Source organism: Aplidium turbinatum, chromosome 6 (genome assembly GCF_918807975.1).
Source record: "Aplidium turbinatum chromosome 6, kaAplTurb1.1, whole genome shotgun sequence".
NCBI classification, from domain to species: domain Eukaryota; kingdom Metazoa; phylum Chordata; class Ascidiacea; order Aplousobranchia; family Polyclinidae; genus Aplidium; species Aplidium turbinatum.
In genome coordinates, this window is record NC_137477.1 from 30,805,974 (window position 1) to 30,829,783 (window position 23,810).

The 23,810-nt window shown below is 36.8% G+C and overlaps 3 protein-coding genes across 3 annotated transcripts in view; all 3 read right to left on the minus strand.

The window, feature by feature from the left end:
• Positions 1–665: 665 nt before the first annotated feature.
• On the minus strand, positions 666–4,597 carry LOC145772241 (uncharacterized). Its single transcript, XM_082584095.1, has 2 exons — positions 4,524–4,597; positions 666–3,358 (listed from the first exon to the last, which is right to left on the minus strand). The coding sequence occupies exon 2, from the start codon at positions 3,274–3,276 to the stop codon at positions 2,764–2,766; it is 513 nt and encodes a 170-aa protein (XP_082440221.1). The 5' UTR covers positions 3,277–3,358; positions 4,524–4,597; the 3' UTR covers positions 666–2,763.
• A 441-nt stretch (positions 4,598–5,038) lies between these two features.
• On the minus strand, positions 5,039–10,904 carry LOC145772585 (uncharacterized). Its single transcript, XM_082584447.1, has 8 exons — positions 10,865–10,904; positions 9,807–9,951; positions 8,341–8,464; positions 7,499–7,601; positions 7,013–7,055; positions 6,628–6,731; positions 5,850–5,921; positions 5,039–5,463 (listed from the first exon to the last, which is right to left on the minus strand). The coding sequence occupies exons 1-8, from the start codon at positions 10,902–10,904 to the stop codon at positions 5,039–5,041; spliced, it is 1,056 nt and encodes a 351-aa protein (XP_082440573.1).
• Positions 10,905–19,665: 8,761 nt separating this feature from the next.
• LOC145771906 (uncharacterized) overlaps positions 19,666–23,810 on the minus strand; it is a 34,384-nt gene continuing 30,239 nt past the window's right edge. Inside the window, exon 15 of the mRNA XM_082583665.1 lies at positions 19,666–23,280. Coding sequence (XP_082439791.1) covers positions 21,674–23,280 — 1,607 coding nt within the window. The 3' untranslated portion in view covers positions 19,666–21,673. The remainder of the gene's footprint in view (positions 23,281–23,810) is intronic.

Genomic DNA, 23,810 nt, shown 5'->3' on the forward strand with positions numbered 1-23,810 from the left:
AGCAAAAAATAAATGGTTTGGTTTTGAATCTTTATCCTCGAACTGACAAAGTCTTGATAGGTTATGATAGGTTCCTGGTAGTTTTGCACACTTGTAGTTGTGGAGGCTCTTGACGCAGGGCGGTTACCGAGATTGGCAAAGTGAAGTTTTCCAAATGTTGAAGTCTTGTTGCTGGGGAATTATCCCATCCATTAGATGCCGCTGAATGGAGAGCAGTCCTGAAATGCGTTGCTCAAGCGCACACTCCGAAAGTCGAACCAGCGCCACGTGATCTTAAGGCGGGCGCGTAACCACTGAGTGAACGGGGAGGACTATAACGAAATATAGAGCATAAATAGGATGTTCATTCAATGACTTAATTTGTTCCTTAACATTTACCTCAGGCCACATTCATAACTTTGACATGCGGCTATAACTAGCTTTCTAACCCATTTTTTAAGTTTTTTTTTAAACATTTTAAGTTATTATTTAAAATCACAGATAGACTATGGTTAAGTATTTGCTTTTATAGACAAAATTTCAAAGTTTTAACGTTTGCCCAGTCGAAAGACTTCATAAAAAAGACATAATGATTCCATTTTGTTTTTCAGAATGGAAATTAACGAAACAAACTCATCAAATTGTAACATTTCTCGATGCACCATTCCACTTCTTGCGAATAGTAGCCTGTGTTAAGTTGTAGATGTATTTCTCATATAAAACCAACAATACGACAAAATTGACAATAAAATAAATTAAAAATAGCTATTTCATTGCATGATGCGCTCACGGTAGCCTACCTTACTAAAAAAAAAAATTCTTGTAAAAAGATCTGCTAGAACAAAATTGTGATAAATCTTTACATGGCAGGTCTACAGCACTAGTTTTTCTGTATAAACGTATAGCCTATAATTTATGTCACAGCAACAGTGTTCTGCAAAATAACAATTTACAACAACAGCAAAAAAACATTTGGCAACCGGTTGTTCTTGTTCTAAAAACCGTCGGTAAAAGGCTTACTAGTTAAAATTTTTAGACAGTTCTTTCGTTTTGAATTGCATTCACTTATTAATTTGTAAATTCTTTGTGTTTAAGTAGGCTACACCCCATTTTCGTTTCGCATACAATAGTTAGCATAACAGAAGTAGCCTACTACATTCCAAATACAGTTCAAATAAGCGTTGAAGTTTCGATTTCAATCGTAGAGTGAGAAAATCTGTCCAACATTTATCGAGCTCCGTGTCATTGCTTACCCAGACAGCAAATCAGTTCCTTTTTACATTGATTCATCGTCTGCAGACGTTGAATCAATGTAAAAAAGGACTGATTTTCTGTCTGGGCTTATGACACATTTCAATACATTGGTTATTTAAAAAGGAAATACGATTATTAATATATTATACGATTACGACTTCGTCGCTGTGATGTTGGTTGCTGTACAGTATACCGCATTTCGCAAGCATGTGCAAAAACATCAGGAACAAGTGTTTGATAGCCTATAGCAGGGGCGGGCAACATACGGCCCGCGGGCCGGACCCGGCCCGCGACAGGATTATGAGCGGCCCGCAGACAGTTTCCGGTCTTTACATGATAACGTGGCCAGTGGCCACACTCTGCCGCAAATTTCCACTACTTGCTTACTACGTAAAATAATAGTGACTGTCAGTTATTCTTTAGTTTTTTGTTCTACAGCTGGAATTGATTGATTTGCAGTGTGACTCTACCCTGAAAGAGATATCCCAATCTAACGGCATTGATAAATTTTATGAGTCACCGAATGAGTCCAACATTTCCAACCTGAGAAAGATGGCCATGAAACTACTTGTTCTGTTCGGGTCTACATAAATTTGCTAGCAAACATTTTCGACCATGAACATTAACAAGACAAAGCTGCAATCCAATCTCACTGATGTTCACGTGCAGTCTTTACTGAGGGTTTCTACGTCCGACATGCAGCGAGAGTTCAAAGAACTTGACAACCTTGATCGACCACAGATGTCTCATTTGACTTCAGCAGCTATTGAAGTACATTACGTTAATTGTTAATAAATTCATTAAATACTGTTTTTGGTCACTATGCTTTAAACTTAAAGTTTACATTACATACGATTTATTCCTTGTCTAGGTAGATAAATACGCGATTAATGTCGCGATTCATGAATCCGGCCCGCCAAGTATTTCATTTTCCGTATCAGGCCCGCCGACTGAAGAAGTTGCCCGCCCCTGGCCTATAGCTAGAGTTCAAACTTTAAGAGTGTGTCGACTACTCCATACAATGCACCATAGATTAAGAAATTTCGCTGATAGGCTATGTTGGTTTTGAGTCGCCAATCTCCCTTATCTGAGTCAGGTTCTTCATCTTGTTTTCAAGTAGATATTTGGAAGTAATGTGTATAGTAGGGTGTTTCATTTTTTCACCACTTTTGAAATTCAAAATGCCTGGGGTCCCATCTGGTGGTATTTGGGGAAAAAAGTTTACACCCCAATTTTTTTTCAATTATGACGTCATATTGAGGTGGTCCACGAGGTTTGAAATTTTTGGGCCTCAAAATCTCGAAATTTGGGCGTATCTCCGGAACCACACATCATAGATCGACAAAATTAGTATCAAAATGCGCAGAAGGGTCGGTTTCCTATACCTGATGTAGAGAATATTAAGGTCTATCTGCTTGAGAAAAAAAGTTATTTCAAAAAATCTGATTTTCGGTCTATTTTCTCCTGATGAACAGAGATCAGGTGATCAAGATAATAAGTTTTTCTGTATTTTTCCACTCTTGGAAGCTGTTATTGCGTAGTAATAGTTGGTGTTAAGGTTTCAGTACTGGGCTTGTCTAGTCTTGCTATCTGGTTAAGCAAAGCCCCATCTTGCATTGCTCCGGGTCCCTTCTTGGCGCCGTCCACAAAAGAAATGACGTGGGAAAGATATATTTCGTTTATGTGGGACATACATTTAAGGGTATGAATATCATGACCAACTTCATCATTATAATAATTGACCAGTCGAGTATTGACTCCGGACTTTTTTCCTGTATTGAGAGCAGTCGTATCAGCCATGACTGAATATACTTGGGATAGGTGAACTCTGCAAGCCTCCTGGATGATGGTGTCAAAAATCAGTGCTGCAGTGACCGACACAATTTTGGGAAAATATTTAACAGCAAGCACACTTTCGTGCTTCATGCCATTATCATCAACAAGTTGACCCAAGAAAACGTATCGATCTATTTTATCGACAACGCGCCCATCATAACATAACTGCATGGCAGAAGCTGAGTTGAGAAGGTTCTCACTTTCCATCAGAGATTTTTCTCTTGTTTTTTGTCGTTGGCGGTATACTGTCGAAGGTGCTGCAGCTATTTGATCTTTTCCAAGAACCGACCTCATAAGATCTGACTGTTGGCGTACCGAAGTCATCCTACGATCAGCAAGTAAACAACTTCTATCATTTATTGAAAAAGAATGTACTTTCTTGTACACTTTTCCCCCAATAGCTGGTTTCAGAGGCTCGTATTCCCTATCATCTTCCTAATTCATATCCCCATCAGAGTCGCTTTCGCTACTGTGTAGACATCTAACTGCTTCATTTCTTTTTCTTTGTTTCGAACATAGTAATGCCGATGCTTTGGCAGATTGTATGCCAGAAGTGCTCGGTTGTTCAACTTCACTGCTCGTTTCCCACCTCCTTTTATGATTTTCCCGTTCTAAAGCCTTTTCTACATGGTTGACATCTACGCCACTGATAAGCATTTTTCAATCTTTTTGCTGATCTTTCAAGAAAGCGATTTCTTTCTCCTGGACTCGGTTTTCGAGTTCACAGGTGCAAGAGAGTTTCTTTTGAAAAACAACCAGATTTTCGGAGATCGAACACTTCACTTACATGCACATACATCGAACAAGTTCTGTAACCATTCTTGATTAACCTCATTACCTCTGCGTTTCATTTCTTTTTTTCTTGCTGCATTGTACTTCTCTATCACGTCTTTTAACTTGGCTTCAATTCTCTGTTTGCTAAGCACTGGAAGACCAGTTTTGTTCCATATGCCAACTACATCTTTCAGCAGTTCATCTTTCAAATCTTTGAAATAGAGTACCGTATTTTCTTCAAAAACTTGGGATTAGTTTCGGCTACCGTACTCTCTTCCTCAAGTAAAAATAGTGATGATTATATCTGAATTAAGGGGAAGCACATTTTTCTCCGATTCCTTGAAGTTTTGCATCGACTTACTAATACTTGGCCTTAATGCCATAATGACACTTAATCAAAATCTAAAGCAGGTGAGCATACATACCTCTTCCTCAACGGTTACATTATAATATCCTCGACGAGGAATAGCCATCATCATCATTATAATAGCATTACCTTCAATTATTACCCTTTCGTCTCTTGCAAAACGAACAAGGACTATTATTACGCAATAGCAGCTTCCAAGAGTGGAAAAATACAGAAAAACTTATTATCTTGATCACCTGATCTCTGTTCATCAGGAGAAAATAGACCGAAAATCAAATTTTTTGAAATAACTTTTTTTCTCAAGCAGATAGACCTTAATATTCTCTACATCAGGTATAGGAAACCGACCCTTCTGCGCATTTTGATACTAATTTTGTCGATCTATGATGTGTGGTTCCGGAGATACGCCCAAATTTCGAGATTTTGAGGCCCAAAAATTTCAAACCTCGTGGACCACCTCAATATGACGTCATAATTGAAAAAAATTTGGGGTGTAAACTTTTTTCCCCAAATACCACCAGATGGGACCCCAGGCATTTTGAATTTCAAAAATGGTGAAAAAATGAAACACCCTAGTGTATAGGGTAGCTTTTCTTTTTAATGAACGTCTTTGAAGATGATGTGCTCCAACACGTTTTTTTTATATTATAACATCAAAGTCGCTTTTTTCTACTTCTCATAATTTTAAAATTGGTTAGGCTAGTGTTCGTCTCATCTTGTATAGTAGGGCAACGTCATCACCAAATACAAGAGAAAACTCAAACAAAAATAGTTTTCATTGTGATGAAAGGTTTTTATAGCAGTTAAATTCTAAGACGTGCTACTTTATTATTTTTCTACAGAAATTGTTGGAGCAAACAATACTTGATTGTCTTTAGAAAAAGAAGTTTTTTGTTTATTTAATGCAGGAGGCTGATTTTTTAATGATGATCTTATAATAGAGTTTGACTTTATGGGAACAGGAGGCTTATATTTTTGCGATTGAAGATTGGAATGTTGTGTTTTCATGTCTGGTTGAAAACGAGGAGGTGGTGGTATTTTTGGTGGTTGAGGTTTTGGAGAAGTTGTTTCAGTACTTGAATCTAATAAAGATGAGGAGAGAACATCAGTATAGTCGGGATGGTGGATGCCCATAAAATTTCTGTTGTTTTGATTCGATGATGATGGTCTTGAAAGTGGAGAATCTAATGATACCTGCTTCTTTTTCGTACTTTGTTGCTTAGGTGGAAGTTTTGGTTTTTGATCTGAGGTTTCTGCAAAATTAATTTAAAAAGATAAGCAAAAGAATATTCTACAATTGAAAACCGAGCAAGTGAAAGACTTAGCATAAGGAAAACTGATTTTTTTTTCTTGTACAGTCGTAGGCTTACAAGCCTTTTTGAAGATATTCAACAAAATAATATTCATAAATAACTACATCGTTTTGAATTGCATTCACTTATTAGTTTGTAAATTCTTTGTGTTTAAGTAGGCTACACCCAATTTTCGTTTCGCATACAATAGTTAGCATAACAGAAGTAGCCTGCTACATTCCAAATACAGTTTAAGTAACTACAGTAACTACAGTGTTATTGAAATGTATTTTTAGCAAATATTTTAATGATTAATTTTCTTCATACATGTGAGAATAACTGCTTACTTTGAGGGTTGAGTAAAGATTGTTCTTCGCTAAATGGCTCAGGGAGGGCAGTGGGTGGTGCAGATAATTCGTCTAAAATAATATAGACGACAAAGCATATTAACAACGCTTTTCAAATAGCTTTGAAAAGTGCACAAAATAATAATTTCGATTCACTTCAAGGTTTTGTCAAATGTGAAAGTCTAATTAGTGAACTACTACAAAGACGGTAAAACATTGCCCAAGCACGTATACTTTCTACACTACCCTATATATTGAGTATCTTCAAATCAGTTAAAGTTACTCTTGCTTATGACCAGGGTTTTTTTTAAGGTTTGGTTTGGGTGACCGCTAAGTAGTTTCAAGAGACCGCAAGTGTTTCATTTAAATACAAAAAAATAGCCATATTTGCTTAAGACATAGCGAAAAACAACCATTACTTTTCTACTGTAGTTGCAAGTCCAAATTTTGGGAAACCGCTGGAGAAATTTGGGGGACCGTTTCGGTCCCTCAAAACACCTTAAAAAAAACACTGCTTATGACAATCAAGAAATGGCAACATCAAAAACGATGTTTTACATTTCGGGATTCAAGGACAGTTCTCAACTCAGCGGCACCGAGTAGATGGAATAATTCACAAACAACAACGCTTCAAGCAGCAGAGAGCTACACTTTTGTCGATCCGTAAGGGTAAAGATTTAACTAACTAACCAATATGAAAACTGGTCACATTGATTATATTTTTGAAAGCGAAAGCAAAAACTGAAGCAAATGAACAAAAAAAAGTTATATACCGTACCTTGTTTGGTAGGGAGGGAAGTGACTCGGTTATCATCTATTAAGTGTGGCTTTGGTAGGTGTGACAGAAGAGGGACAGATATGTCATTGTGTATGAGTGCTTTCCTGTAATAAAAGTTAGATCGCAACTGCTGTCTGCTGAACCAGACATCTTCAATTTTTTTGCGTTTTCTACAATATCCCGAGCCAGCTTTATAAGTTTCTAGTTACCCCCAACACAGCTGCAACCTGCAACTTAGGTTACATCATAGTCTATTCTTGTCATATAAAAAGATTTGGTGTTGCACTCATATAACACAGAGAACCAAAATAGCCACCTGCAGAAAAGCACAGCTTTTGGTCTGCATAGCCAAGTATATGCTGATGGAATACAAAAAAATTCTTACTCTTTGTCGTCTTCTTTTTCTTCGTTTCTGGCAATATCCTCATCTATAAAAATTAGTGTATACACGTTTCGGAAAGTTTTTATATTTTGGGGTAAAGGGATTGTCTAATTGAGAATGTTTGATGATTTAAGGCAATTATTTTAAAATATTAAAAGATTGACAATAATAAATCGTTTGTTACACACAAATGGTGCTTTTGTCGATTACAACACATATAGTACGACACACGCACAGGATATAAATTTAAAAAAAAGGTCAAACGTAGATGGGACTGATTAGGTCACTTTGGCAATAAAACTAAATTTTTAATAACTTTCAAGAAAGTTATAGATTAATTAAAGTGGTAGAATAACGGTAGAATATATTAATTTTTTTTTATAAAATTACTTTCAGTCTATGGACCATTTGTCAAACTGTTTTTCTGTTTATGCGCACCAAGTAGTTTTACAACTTTCATGCAATAAATGTTGGTCACTTTCAACTTACTGTCGTCGCTAGAGGGAGGTAGAATAATGTATTCTGAACAAGCCCCTTTCACTTTTATTTCGTGGATGAGACTCATCGGCCGTTCTTTCGTTGGCGCATCTGCCTAAAAATTAAAACAAAATGGCAAAGATATTTTCAAAACAACAATCAAACTTTAAGTTACTAAAGTAGTTAAGGCACAACAGCAAAGAGAAGTCAAATGTTCATCGACGAAATATCAATGTTTAAAGCAAATGTTTCGGCTTTAACAAACTCGATACAATGAGTCCAGAAATTGTTATCATATTTAGCAGACAAAACATGCTTTGAATTTTCTACATTTCATAGGAATCAAATCCTAATAGGTCTGCAGCAGGTTCTGAGAAAATGACGAACAGCGATAAATAATCTAATCTAGAAATTACAGTTCAATGTGCAGTGAAGGTTAGGTTTGCAAAACAGGTGCTCAATAAAACCAGGAGAGTGGATTAGCTACAGGCAACAAAATTTCAATTCGAAGTTAGAATCATAAATGGGAATTTTAAATGGCCACTTATGTGTCCCTTAATCAAACCCTTTCCGTGTAGGTTTGTTAATTCGAATACAGACATTTTTGTCTTATGCAAATAAATAACAATTATATGCACAACTAATAGAATACAGTATAATACTGTAAACACCAAAGTCAGTAGGCTACCTACTTCCATATAGCCTATTAATTATAATGTAAGGGACGCTACAAACTCACCCCAATGTTAAGGTTTGAAACGTCATTTCTAACATTTTACAATCTGACACAAAATGAGAGTTCAGCGTTTATTCAGTTGTTGATATTTAAAGTCAAACAAAACGCATCTACTCACCTCATTGTTCTTCATGTCCATCATAGCGAACGGAATCGATTGGTTTGGTTGCTCCAATGTGGGTCCAAGATCGTTCAGTTGTTCTGTTGACTTTTTGTAATGAACAGTTGTAAGGTTTGTTAGCCTGAAAAAAGATACAACTTTGTAAGGAAGTAATTTTTGTAGGCCTTCTACCAATAGATGATTAAAATAAAGTTATTGGGTTGGGTTACCTTATTATTATTATTGTTATTTATTTGCGTCAGACAAAGCTGTCCATATCCAAAACAAAACAACGAAATAATACGCAAACTGCAAATGCATGGATGTCACAGAGAGTCACTTTGGATGTCGTCAGTTTAAGAGCTCACTTATTCAAACAAGAAACAAAACAAATCAGAATGTTTTTCACACAGCGTTATGCCATTGTAGCCTACACTTTGCAGTGTGCCACTGTGCGTCTCGTGACCTCCAGGTTGAAAACCGCTACCGTAGACCAAGTTAACGATAAAATCATTCATAAAAACTCATCCTGAAATCACTTTCTCTGAGAATTCGATTGGTTGATAAAGTGGGTCTATACTGCCATCAAAACTGTAAAATTACTCTAATTTCAGCCATAGCCTACTGTTGTAGCACTTGTTAATGCGATAAAAAAAAGGTAATCAATTTTGGCATTATGGAAAACGCTGTTCAGCGTCCAGAGAAGGTTGCCAGCAGCTTGTTCTTTGTAGTGTAATGTATAATTGAAATAGTCTACAAGGGAGCAAAATTCCACTTGTACAAACTGGAGTACAAGCAGCCAACGTCTGTTCACAGTCGACCCATCAAGTAGATCCAACAGGTCCAGTAGCTTCTGCGTGGGACGCTTAAAAACAACATGGTCAGATGTTTGTTCGTCAGCACCATGTTTCCAGGTCGCTGAGAGCCAAAAGCCATTTGAGTGTATTTAAATGAAATATAGGTCGGCTTCCATTTCAATTCGAATGAGCTTGACCGAAGTAGGTCGAGGCAGGTCCAGTCCCAAAGACCTTATGAAGTGATGCATAAAACTGTTGGTTCTGGTATAATTGGGAAAACCATTCTGAATATCTTCCATCCAATGTGCTGCGCCGGTGTGATGAACGCCAGTGTGATGAACGCCAGTGTGATGAACGCCGGAACATTACATTTGATGACCGCCGGAACGTTGCATTTCTTGCAACTAACACAAACTACAAAGAGGATCGAGTCCACTCTAATATAATAAACTCTATTTTTTATCAATTCAATGACTTTAGACGGAGATACATGACAGGTCCTCAGTGTACGAAGCAGCCGATGTTCAGTGGTTGTTTGATGCCTTGAATTCGACTTAATAAAATATAAACTTCAAACTACTGTACTAACCGTCTGTAGTACAGAAATATTAGTGAAAAGAAAGAATCAAATCAAACGAATTTTTCTGCTACAGCTTGTTAAGCAAATATAAAAACAATTTAACAAACTTGAGCACGGAATGCTTTTGTCGATATCTATGCACCAAGTATGCAGCTGCTAAAGTACATAAAACTCCAAAGATGAATGACAGGAAAGCCACAAGCAGATATTGGTCTCCTCCAGCAGCCCCTATATTTTCGCCCTCGTTCCCACCTAAAATAACAATTTATTGCCAACTCAAAGAATTTTTAAACTGCTTTTAAAATAAAAATTTATTTGAAAACTAATCTTTATTATAAACACATTCAGAGATGCAATATAGCAAACCGCTGTTTCCCCTTCATTACAAACTATTTTCATTGCCTTCTAAGTAGTAACTTTGAAGACGTCATATACTAACTGGAATTTTCATTTTATCTAAACCTTTACCACATTTAAAAGGCATTTCCATTTTTTTATTTGAAAGTTGAAGAACTTGTAAATACACTTGTATTGATAAAGCATGTCGAATTTGTCTGATACAAAGTTTTCAATACTTTGACATAGTAGGCCTACTTGAAATATTATAATGCTTTCTTAAAATACTCCCCACTCGTATTTTAAGCAGATATGGTCTGCAACATCGCAAAGACCAAACTTTTACAAAAAAATGTGATTATTGCTTGGTTTGTTTGTTTTTCTCGGTCAAAAGTATTGATTGCAGCATACACCCAAGAAATAATAAGCAGTTATTTCTAGTTATAGACAAAATGTTCGAAAAAAAATTATTCGTTCAAGCTTACCTGGTAGCTACAATTAAACGGTGTCAAAATGTTCTTTTAAATGCATGCTAGGTTAGAGGCATGGATCCAAACCACAAAAGTGTCAATTGAAGCAATCATAATGAAGAAAAAAAAAAAAAAAAACACACACACACACAATCGTAACTAAGACATAGGTCTTTTTTTTTTCTTCTAAGAACAATAAATCAAATGTGAGACAATGCGTCATGAGGAAATGTGAATCTTGTAATTGCAATTGTAGAGCTGAAACAGAACTTTTGCCCATGTATTCCACTCGTTGAAGATAGCAAAAAGCGTTAATTAGTAACGAAACAAGGAAAAAATATTAAGTTATTTCGTCTCACCATGCAGTATTTGTGGTTTTACTCCATGAGCTGCTTTCATTTTCGTAATTTTAGATTCATAATTTCAAATTTAGTGGCTTGGACCGGATGCCAGCTGAGTTGGTATATTGACGTCACAATTTGGCAGTCAAGTGAAATCAAGGCAAACTTAATCTTCAAAACAAGCAAGTGTCACAATCAAACGGGTGAGAAATCAATACAATAAAATTTTGATTAGCAACACAGCATATCACCTAATTAATAAACGTAAGCAAAAAATGCGTTTTTTTGAAAAAGCGTTGCAATGGCAGAATCATGCAGAAGTATGCTCAGAAAGAATTATATATTTTTGATTAAATCTGTTGGCGTACCGGTAACTAAGAGTTGGCGTTGGAGAGCCACAACTCTAACTCTGTGATCCCTGTACGTTGTCCCAATAATTGCATTCAGGGTACAAAAGGGTTAACTATTAGGTAAATTGAACTATCCTTTCGTCGGCTTCTTATTGACCAAGATGTAAACATTCTTGAGTCACTGTTCTGAATAATTAGCAAGATACGATTGGGCTTGATTAAAACGAAGTTAGAAGTCTGAAGTTACATCGAAGCATCAGCAATGACAATGAGTGACGATGATAGAAGATCAATTTATCGTACTTGTTACTACTATGGATATTATACTATAGTATATACTTCTGACAATACCATGTAGACGTGGATTGTTAATCTAGGTAGTTCTGATAAGCCATTGCCTTTGCTGAAATGCACCAGGTGGTGCATGTGAATGACCCACTAGTAAATCAACTTCAATTTCCATAAAAAAGCATGTACTTTCAAGACTCCAAACAACTTATTGATCGGAAATAATCAAATTTCTAAAAGCCACAATGATTGGCGACGCAGAAATTCAAGCGAATGTGTAGCCTAATAATCATTCGCTATCTCCGCTTGCAGCAGATTGCGCATCAACATGGGTTACTTGACAGGGCTCCATGTGATTTTATGAGCCGTACTGATGCTTCCATGCTGGCTCAAGGCAGATTGGAAGAGGGTGATATGTCACCAGATTATTACCCGATTTATCCTCACTGCATTATGCAAGAAAGAACACAATCGGTACCCTTTTTAAAGTCTTTGGTATGACCCGACCTGGAATCGAACCCAGGGCTACCAGCACCAGAGCCGAAGACGATAACCACTGAGCCACGGGTGCTGGTGTAGCCTACCATTAGTTGACTGGAACGACCAGTGCCGTGTGAGACATTTAGCTGCCATCAATTCAACACACAGCAACTACAGAAAAAAACTTTGCACTTGAAACAATGAAGATTCCTTGTAAGCAAATATTCATGAGTAATTCAACTGTTTTTTTTTGTTTTTTTTTGGATTTTGCAAGTGATTTAGGATTTTTTTTCTAAATTTTTGGAAACATAGTGCTAGCCTTATAAGTTGTAGCGTGGTTTTTCGATTATCCAAAAGTTCACTTTGTGTCATACATTTTGGTGCTTGGTAAAAGCAAAATTTATCAAACTTAGAAGTGCATTGAAACAGCAACTTTTTGGAAAAATAGAGCAAATCATTTGTTGAATCGCAGTAACATTTTGACAGGGCAATTAAGCACACAAAGCAAATTTTGTTTTGATGGGGATCACAGCTATAAAGCATGTTTTTTTGTTAATTCTCATTATAATCAAACTAAGACCAACGCAATTGACGATATTGGAACACACAAATCGGTTCGTTTCTAAACTGATTGTCGAAAACAGGATTGAAATCTCTTGTACTCAGATTGAAACATTTTGCAAAAATCAAAGCAAAGTTAAAACCATGATCGAAACAACAAGACCCCAAAAAACTACAACACTTAATTCGACTAAGATTGCAGCATATACTGTGTCTTGCAGTATAAAAGTAGCAGGTCTACTTTGCCATTAACTAAATTACTGGGCTTGAAAACCTTACCAACAGCTAAGAATACAGACTCAGTAAACGTGCTCGCAAAGGAATGAAGACTGTGGTTTTGAACTGCCACTAAAAAGATATTAATAATTTCAAGATGCGCAAATCAACATGAAGTGAAGAATCAAATATCACTGTAAAGTTGTGAGTGAAAATTTGTAAAAACTCAAACCATTAGTAGCTCCACAACAATTAACACAACAAGTGTTAAATAAATAAACTTAAAATGTTTGTTATAAAGAATGTGCTGTTAAATACAAAAATGCTTCGAAATGAAATTCTATTTCAAAACGAAGTTACTCTTTCGTAGTTTTACACCGAAATCCAACCGATTTGGTCGGTTATGTGATTGAAATAAAGCCGAAAAATCACATGAGTTTTAGAATTCAAAGTCATTTTTCATTTAGTTAGGTTGGTAGGCTATACTTGAAAGTAGACAAACAATGGTTGCCATCTCCACATCACGACCATGTTAAGTTAATTTTGATTCTATACGATATCTAATTGAACTCAGGGATATGATTGAACTAACGTCTATTTTCTAATTTAATTGCAGAGTAGAATAGTTCAGACTCTTTTTTATTTTTTAAGATACAAGAAGTTGATGACGGTTTTACATTGTTTCAAAACCCCATTTTGATTTGTATGATTTAAAAAAATTCAACTCCATTCGGCCTAAACAGTTTAACTTTCTATGTGTTAATCTTATATTCAACATATTGGCTTTCGGCTGCATAGCATAGTTCAAAACATCAACTTGCCAAGGGAAATAACTATGCAGATCATCACTTACTTTGGTTCAATGTAGGTTTAGTTGAGCCATCAGGCAGAAGGGGAAAATCTGAAACAGAAAAGTTAAGTATTGTGGACATCGACAGCCAATTTTTAACAAATAGGCTAATAATAATCTTCCTGGACAATCGGCAATGTGAAAAACAAATAAGGTTCCACTGTCAGCAAATAACTTTTACCAAGGCTTAACGGTATTTTTTCACCAATATGGCGCAAGAATAAGTCTGATATTAAAGAATCGAAACAGCAATTAAAACAATGAACCAATGCAAACGTAACTGAATAGCAACGAGAGAATATTTTGTTCATGTATAAAGTGAATATGAAGACGAATAGCCTTCAGTAAACACTTCTAAATGATAAAGACGTATTGATGTTAAACTTTTCCTGAAAACTTCACAAGGTAGATTTACACGATCTGTCTTGTGAAGTAAGCTACGATCATGCTGCTAAAAGCGAAACTCAATCAATTGCATTTCCCTGAAAAGCTATAGAAAAATCTACTAACTTAATAAGTTATCCCTGGTTTAAAGTTTTAGTTGATGTGCAATTTTCTGCAAGCCCAACATGCAGAAAAGAAAACAAAAATAACCTAATGAAGTGGTTTAGCACTACATTCGCTTTCTTTGATCTTTATGGCTACTTCACAAAAAAAAATTTTCGTTATCGCTGTACGAGTGAGATTTGCTAAAGACTTTACGGTTTTGAAGTGTTATTTCAAAAATTAAATGTTGTGGAGAATCTTAATATATTCTAACATAGCCATGATTCTAATTTGTCCATCTTTTGTTTTCCATCATCATGTAATCCACTACTGTATTAGCGTCAAGCTATTTTCTCTTACAAATTAGCATAGCTAGGTTTTACTTAATTGGTTGCTACACTCTTCATGCAAGTTTGATGATATAATGAAAAACATCTAAAAAAGAAAACGTCCCGTTGTTGTTTCTAGCTTGCTTCTGTTTCATGGTTAATGTTAAGTTTTTAGAAAAGTCTTTTAGAATAAGAATGATTGTCTCATCACTCATTTAAGCTGTTATTCTTCACTGGTAAAAATTATTGAACAGTAGACAATTAGGCCCTATGAAAGGAAAGTAATGTACAGGTAAAAATGTACATTTTGGTAAAAATACTAATTTATGTTATAATGTTGTATTATTACAACATTTCCAGTTGAGAGATTTTGTGTCAATTGTGTGAATAACGGAACGAAGGGAAGAGCTCTTGAAGCCCATTTGTTGAGAAAAAGTGCTGGTGAAATGTTTGGAAAAGTTGCAAAGCAGTTGTTGGGAAATTTATTTAGCGGCTTCTAGCCAGTGATGATCGGTGAGGGAAAGCAAGGAAAGCAGTGCTTACCTTAGCAAAAACTATGCAAAATATAATGACTGAATTCTAGGTTTAACTTCTTATTATTTTTATCAGGTCTATTTTAACTTGAAAATTACTGTATTCGTGACTGGAATTACTCGTAACGCTTGTGAGTAGTCTATAAAGTCCTCACCAAACCGCATGTCTTGCCTATAAATGCCAATTGACGCAAACGCTTCTGTCAGAAACAACTAGGGACGGTAGATTACGGGACGCGCAACTCCGTTGTTCCTTCAACATTAGAAGGGTCAATTGCCAATTTGACATTTTTTTTACGCTTTACTGCTGGCTTGCTTTCAACTAAAAACCTTAAATTACTTTAAAACCAACTTCACTTTTCTTATATAACCCATACAAAGTAAAATATTTTGTAAATTACAAAAAAACGTAACCCTTCTAGTGTTGCGGATAAGCCAAAAGCGGATGAAGTTGCGCATCCCGTAATCTACCGTCCCTAGAAACAACCACTGAAGCTCTAGGGAAGCAACTATCAAACTTGCTTTCCCAGGTACAAAAAATATCAAAAAACGCCTTCGTTTTATCCAATCTTCACTCGTTTTGCAAAACGTCACCAGCTGCTTAGCCAATCAGATGTGTTACGGTTAGACTTGCTTACCCAGTGACGTCAATGCGTACATTCGCTAGAGCGACTAGACTAACTCGTCAGAATGGTCTCTCGTCACGGTACACGCACAGCATCATAATGCCAAAAAGCTTGTTGCTGTTTTTTGCTGTCTCCTCGCCATGTACTTTAGCCTACTAGCTTTCATAGTCATGCCTTTGCCCTTTTTACAGCGTTGATATAACGTTACTTCGCCAATGAACGTTCAGGTGCGGATGCAATATTTAGTTCGTTAAGCTTCTATACGCAGGAGGCAAACTTATCCAGATTTTTGTACAAATTGCTTGCGGTTGTAATGTTTAGGCCTAAGTGTTAGTTTTTGTAGTGTAGGCCTAACTGAATATCTGAGAATGAACATTCATGACGAATTAAATATTTAGACAACTATTATTCCATGTCTAACACAGGATTTTGGTCCTGCAACGTTAAAATTAAGATTGTTCATGACTTCTAAACATTAAATGGATGTATGATCACGACATAGGCGAAGCACAATTTGACAGATTTTTATTTTTGATTTGTTTTGGAAATGCTCTCAGAGCGCACCAAATTGGAAGTGTTTTTCAAAAATTTCTGGGGGAGGCCCCCCAGGCCCCCCGCTGGAAGTGTTGCCTTCGGCAACACGCCTTCGGGCTTCGCCCGACGGTTACGCCCTTCGTGCCTACTACCTTGCTGCAGCATATATCCAAGTTGCTTTTCCAACGGTTTAAGCCACCGAACGTCACTGCTTCTAGCAATATTGTTTCTACATGTCTTGCTGATGCACTGTTGGTTAGCAAAACGCTGGATTGCTGGTGGTTGTTGTTCAAAGCTACATTCACGATTAAAACTATTGCACAAGTCAGTGTACAGAAACAGCCACAATAGTCAAAACAAAAAGAGAGATTGATTTTTGAGTCGGCTGCTTGTGCTTGTGTGCAATCTCAACCACGTTATGTGCCACCAGTTTCACAAATCACAATACTATAAAAGCTGCCTTAAATTATTATTGATCAAAAAAATTTATGGGAAAACTCTTTTTTTATTTTTTGATGAAAGTCGATCACTCTTCGAGTGTTATTAAGCTTTGTTTGAGCTAATGGTTACTTTTGGCTGAGTGTTTTTCTTTTTCTTTTGTGTGCACTAGCGATAGACCCAGGGGCTTGGGAAGTAGGGGTACTCAAGGGACTGCAGCCCCCTAGAGTTAATTAGCTCTCCCCCTGGAATTTTCGATAATTGCTTTAGCTCCCCCTAGAAAATGCTGAACACAATACAACAACTCATGACACAGTTCATAGAGAAAACACCTGAGCAAAAAGCAATCTTTGGAAGCGTGCGAGAACTCATTTCCACAAACTGTCGTTTTCATATCACTTTCTAATTTGTTCGTTTTCATTTTAATTTCCTGAACAGCTGCTTTGTTGTTGCTGTTCTTCATTTGTTACAATTTTCAATGTGTGTGTTTTGTCGTTTTTTTACCCAGGCGGAGACCGAATGCCTACTACCAGTTTTAAATGTTCTCCCACATAAGGGGGGTCTGGGCGCATTTTCCCCCAGAAGCTGACAAAACTACGGCAGCTTCAGCCCCCCTAGAAAAAAATAGTTCCTGCGCCACTGTTTAGACATGCAGCTGTTCTCAACCAGACGTCCGCGAACCCTTTGGAGGTCCTCCCAGTGTTTTCAGAGGGTCCATGAAAGTATCAAAGTTTGCTTCATGATCGATAAATTGCGACATTTGTTGTTTGTGCTTTATTAGTGTATTACATTGATTCTCAAACTGTGTATCGCGACGCCCCGGTGTGTTTTTTGACATTTTTACGACATTGCACAATAGTTCGATTTCTAACTTAAAAAAATCATATAAAAGAGTTAAATTATTTCATAAGGCTATGTACTGTATGTTCACCGTCATTTCTTTGAGACAGCAGATTGTTGATCAATGCTTAGTTTAGAAATGCAAACGTTATTCAACAGATTATCAGCACTTGCACCAAAGCCCCAAAAGGGTCTGCCAAGACAAAAAAGTTGAGAACCACTGCTATAGACATTGTAAAAGCAACTACACTAACGGTTGCTTATTTTTATATAAAAGATGAGTCTTTTTGGAATGAGAATGGCAACCTTACACAAATAGAGACTGAGGGTATTCATGTTAAGGAGTCCAAATTTAGATGCAGAAGACAAGATATATGATCAAGAACTGTCCTCTTTGCACCTTCCAGTTGTTGCGACCAGGCGTGAACGTCGCTATAACGGCATCTGGACTGGAGCTAAAACGCTAGGCCTCATCTTGAAGGCAAACAGGATTGCAATGTTGGCGGTTACGTGAAATATGAAAAATTTGAGCGTTTTTCAATGCGTTTATTTTGATATATTTTTGGTAGCATTGTAGGCCTAAATAGTTTAAAAAACTCTGTTTCATCAATGCGCACTAGCCTAAGGTTTGAAAAGGGACTTTCCCCGAATCTTGATCATGCTTTTCATAATACCGGTAGCCTATTGCATTTTGGGCTAATTTTGTCAACAGCATGATTACCACCATAGCCCAAGGTGTTGCAACCACGCCATATTTTAACCTAAGAATCTATTAAAACGTCGTCAAATTTCAAAAAGTTGGCATTAAAACTACCAATATGGCAACCCTGTTTTCTGCCAAGATGAGGTCTAGCGTTTTAGCTTCTAATCCAGATGCTATCAACATAAATTATATACGAAGTTGACTTATTTGTTATGACAAACACAGAAATTTTGCGTTTTTGATGTATTTTTATTCATGCTTTCTATGCATGTTTATGCAACCAAGTAAAGGTAAACCAATTCAATACCCTAAGACCGGTACAGGCGGTACTGCATCGACCTACCCCGGGGTAAGCTTACTTTCGGCGTAGAAAGTGCAAATGTGAGTCAAGTTACTTTTTGTGTGAAAACATTGCTGACTGCTTTGAGACTAAGCTCAGCAAAAGCCGTTGTCTTTCTAAATTCTTTATGATTTAGTGTAGGCTATGGCGCAGTGTTCTTCTAAGCAACACCATGCAAACAAAATCACGACAGTCCAAGAAACCTTTACAAACTGTTTCACCCTAATGTGGGACTACCAGAAAGTTCTTATTCAAACACAATTTGAAACAAAATTTCAGAAAGAACTTGGCCTGAATAAATTATTCTTTTTTACTTCATTTTTTTCATGAGCTCATTCCAAAGACTCGCTCATTCACTTGGCAAAAATCTAAGATTTTCTTAGTCTCTGTAGCCTATCGATAGTTGAAGATAAAAAAATTGTGGCTTTTTAAACAAAAAGTTTGTAAAAACAAATATTTTTCTTAAAAGCAGACCCAATTCCAAGAAAACGATCCTTTTTTCAAGAAGGTTCTTGAAATTTTGAAAAATATTTAAGTAGCCTATACTTTTAATTAGTCCATTCTATTGATGGTTATCATTGACTATGGAGCAGAGGAAAGATAGTAGGCTACTGAGTCACCTTAATTTAAATGAAATTCGCAGCAACTTTCTATATCTTCAACTTTCTGTCTCTAAACTCAGGTCTTCAAATACAACTAAGCCGATGGGTTTCTATGCTCCTGACACGCCGAAACCCATCGGCTTTGTCTAGTGGCGGCTGGTGAGTTGTAAAAATGGAGATGCTGCGGGCGGGCATAGCCTGGTGGCGACTTTGCCGAATATAAGTTAATAATACCATGAGATTTGTTATATTCAAACCAAAGTGACAAAGTAACTTGAAGACCTTTCAAACTTGGGACAACAAAACATGTTGTCACCAAAATGTCGGAATGTCAGTCAACAAAGCGAAAAAGTTTGGAAAGGTTGAAAAGTCTAAACAAATTAATAGAAATAATGAAAAATCGCGACGTTTGCTACATGTCTTGTTACGGGAAGAACGAGCCTGAAAGTAGGTGGTACTGCAGCGCCGCAGCACCATTACACGAGCCGTCATTGGGCTTGTCCCTGGCGAAACTAAAGGTGGTGGCATCTCTATTATCTCCGCGCCGGCGTCGCGTTGTTCCGCAAACCAAAGCTCAATGGAAAGTAGTTCCCTTCTCTTCTCGTAACTTTTGAAATCAAGGAAGACTAGCAGCAATGGCAAGGCTAAAAATTTCCATTTATTTTCGCTACAAACATACAAAAAATCTCTAAAACTTGACATTTCGCAGAGTATGTAATTGAAATTGATCGGAAAAAAAGAACTACAGAACCTGCTGAAACAATTAAAAGCGAAGGATTCTGAGTTGAACCATAGTTGAACGTACAGTTTCAAACGTTTTGTAAACTCAAACCTAAACTCGGATAGAAGGTAGCTCGGTACACAGGTCTGGCGACGTACCCACGGTGGGCTAACTTTGTTGTTTCTATTTGTATACATTCTTCTTTTTTCGTATGAGAAGTTGTTCTTGTTTTACTCCCTTGCATCCGGGTCAGATGTCTGGGCATTCCTCGGGCAGCCACTTGATGGTACAGTCGTCCGGCGTTGACAGACCAAGTAGGCCCTTGGTAAAGTAAAGGTCGGGCAGTGATAAAGTATGTTGGTACAAATAATATGATACGTTCTACTGGTGCGAATTACTCAGTTTTTTTCAACTCATGTTACTAATCAGGCAAATTTCTACGGATCCATGAAACCAGTGAAGCCACAATTTTTTTATTTTGACCCACCTTGACCTCATATTTGGATATAAACTAAAAAAAAAACAAGAAAGCGTGTAAAGTAGACATAAACAATGAAAAGCAAGACAATTGCAACAAGCAATAATGACATCATCATCATATCATCATAATCCATCGTCGGTTTGTTCCCCACTAGTGGGGGTGGCCGACAATCGTTACATAATGTATTATTACGTAGACGTTTGACTGTCTAACTCTAAACCTTTTCAGTTTTTGCAATAAAATCATGTTGCTTGGTAACATATCTACAAAAGTAAGCAAAAAGTTTCTTTAAAATGAAAACAACTTTTGATTTCTACAATCGTTATCAAAATTTATTCACTTGAAGAAACTCTCAGTGGATAAATAAGTTGCTAGCAACAGCACTTAAACAAGCGGAAATGTTACTTAATCACTACTGGGCCTGTAGGCCTATCAATGGTTCAAAGCTTCCAAGAAGTTGTCAGTCAGTCAATGGACTCATCAGAACACAACAATTTGTTGAAACTATAAAAACAGCACGTAAAATTTTAATCGTTTGATCTTAGACCACGAGCTTAGTTAGCGTGTGATAATAAACTCCCGCTATTATTTCTTGACGATGATTTCCAACAACTTGCATACAGCTGTGTCAAGTGTTTTAAAGTTGGGTTTCTAGAGTGGGCTGCATAATTCTAAATATACTTAAAAGAAAGTGTACGTATACTTTCTATATACAATGCTTTTCTGACACAAACATGCAATAACAGACCACTTGATTAGTTGTTCTGCATAAGAACTGAGCAATTTCACATGATCACATTTTCTTTTAAAACATTTTAAAACAGGGCTGAGATTTGAACACGTAACTCGCACGGTTGAGCTACATAAGCGCTAGAAGTTCTATCATTTCTATGAGAAAGATGTAGCATTGCTTGGCACAAATGCACTTTTGCTGCTGTTTTGACCATCCCTTTTTAAGCAAAAGGCACGTGTCGGTAAAAAAAAGTAAAATTTAGCTGTTAAACCCCCAATCTCCTGTTCAACATCTGCAAAAGATTTCTTCCCATTTTTAATTTGTATTTAAACAAGAGTTTTAGTAATTTTGAAAACAAAATGATGTTTAAGTCCCCTCCCTTATATTTCAGATAACTATATCGAATCTTCTTGTTTGGTTTGGCAACGAAAGCAACTTTTAAATTGATAACTTTAGAACAAGATCAAAAAAATTTACATATAGGCTAAAGAGGGGCTCAACACCAATCTAGGTCATTCACAGTGTCCGAGACAATAAAACGCACCATGCCCACCAACACTATTGAATGCAAGGAGAACTTGACAAATCTACCTTAACAATAAATAATAAATATAGTCAAATCGCAGTTGAACAAAAAAAGTAAAAGTTTTCCCATAAAACTGAGTTCAACAAGCGAGATCGTTCTCTCCTCAGCATGATAGTTTTTGGTGGTTTAATTAAGGAACTACTTCTCTGACAACCTCAGAAAAGAATTTCAGTTTCACTCTATTCGCCGACGATAATTTTTCAATTACGAATGGCATGGCTTGTGTTGTCAAAACTTCAACGTTCGTTATTCGCTTTCTCTTTTTAAAGCTCCTCCCTAACTTCACATGGTTTCCATCGAAACCTTCCATATCACACCGGTTCTTAAAAAAGTGTTCAACATCATCTCTGGAATAAAATTCAATGCGCTCATTGTGGCTGGAATAAATTCCTCCTCTTTTTTCTGCTCTGTGTATCATCTGATCCCATAATCCGGATGAAAACTTAGGTGTTTTAAATTTTACATAGCGACAATGGGAGGGAATGCTTTGTCGAATATTGTTGTCAGTGAGTACAAAATGTGAACGACGATGCCTCATCTGGTGACGACCCGAAGAAGCAACTCGATTTCCTTTATTGAACCTTTTCACCTGTCCTTTGCAACTTTTAACACTTGACTTCAATTTAGCCACAAGCAATCTGAGCCACGTGGAGACTATTTCCTCGGACCTCTTATTACATCCGTGGTTGCTTTCAGCACATGCTCCTTCACCTAATCTGCAATCTCGTACTAGTATGTAAAAAAATGAGATGGAGATCTTTTCAGTTTTAGGATTGTAACTGATTTCAAAATGCTGTGACTCATCAGGCCGACCAGGGTTGTCACTGACTGTTAACTCCAAATGACCTTTAATTTGTTCTTGTGGTGACAGCGTAATATTTGTAGGTTTCCAAAGTGGTTCTGACACTTTATTAGAAGCAAGGAACTTTCGGCTGTCATTGACATGTCGAAAAAATGCTTTTACATCGACAGCATACTTTGTGAACTGACATTTTCTGGTTTGACAAGCAGAATTTGTGTCATCTGCACAATTTAAAATACTAAGTTGTGTATTACAACCTGTGCTAGATTCCAAAAGTGGAACAGGGTCGCAACTTGCTCCAAACTGTTTTACTAACCGCTCAAGCGGTCCCCACAGCGTAGGAGAAAAGAAGTCAGTGAAAGTGACTTTAGCAGTACATGGAGAGAGAATGTCTTCGTTCCAACAAGCTCGACGGAATACGTTTTCTTTCATTTCCAATAAAGCCATTTCGTGCCAAACGTCAATCTTATGGAGCAATAGAGGATAAGAATGGGTCATACTGTTGATGGAAGCTAAAGGTAGGCAATACTCCTGTTTGTGATTTCGCAAAATCAGAGTAGTGGTCATTGCTAGAGCAGCTTGGAGTTGTTCCAAAAGAGGACCTCGCTGCTCCTCTTGAAGACTAGTGTAAGTTTCGTTAAATTCTTCAGAAACTGAGGGCAAAACTCGATCGATAAATAAGTTAGAAATCATGGCATCCATTAATGAGCATTGTATTTTATTTCTTGTTTGAAGATCTAACGATCTGGGGCTTTGAGGTTTTGACGTTTCAGAAGGATTATCATCGTTCAAGGGATTGTCAGCTTGCACATCAGTTCGAGGACTTTTAGAAGAGCAATCACATTTGATTGAAGAAGAATTAGAGGATTTTTTGACCTTTACTAAACATCCAGCTTCACCAGGACTACAACTCTGGTTGCCCAGCCCATCTTGTTCTGCAAAGAGATATTTGAATACATAAAATACTGATATATCAAAAAACCAAAGTAAAGAGATGAAAATCGAAATGAGGTTAATTTGTGTTATCGGTTAATAAAATGCACAACACACCTTTTGTTATAAAACTAACTCAAGCCGAACATGCATTAAAAACCACGACGTTGTCAGGTTAAGAACTGTTTTTTGTCATTCAAACATTTTCTCGACATGTTTAAGCTCGTTTTTTTTTCTGCAATAAGTTTATTTAAAAAAAAATAACGTTAGCTTTCTGTGCTCCATTAAGTGGGTTAGCCTCAACTTATGTTATACGGATTAGTAAATATACAATAAACTTACTTGCATGCAAATACCACCTGATGCAAAAGTGATTTAACTAACAATTCTCAACTTTAACCTCATCTTCGCTTCTAGATCGTCACGTACATAAATTATATCAAGCAACTGCACTGAGCTCTTGCATGTTTGTCTGAATACATAAGTCCATCTCAATGAGGAAGCAGAAAGAGACAAATCATTGACAAAGATC

Excerpts from the sequence above, each read along its gene's own strand:
- LOC145772585 (XM_082584447.1), bottom strand. The coding sequence starts at position 10,904 with ATGAAAGCAGCTCATGGAGTAAAACCACAAATACTGCATG. Across the intron at positions 9,952-10,864 it reads AAAACCACAAATACTGCATG|GTGGGAACGAGGGCGAAAAT; the intron begins GTGAGACGAAAT and ends TTGTTATTTTAG. Across the intron at positions 5,464-5,849 it reads ATCTTTACTCAACCCTCAAA|AAACCTCAGATCAAAAACCA; the intron begins GTAAGCAGTTAT and ends TTAATTTTGCAG.
- LOC145772241 (XM_082584095.1), bottom strand. The coding sequence starts at position 3,276 with ATGGAAAGTGAGAACCTTCTCAACTCAGCTTCTGCCATGCAGTTATGT.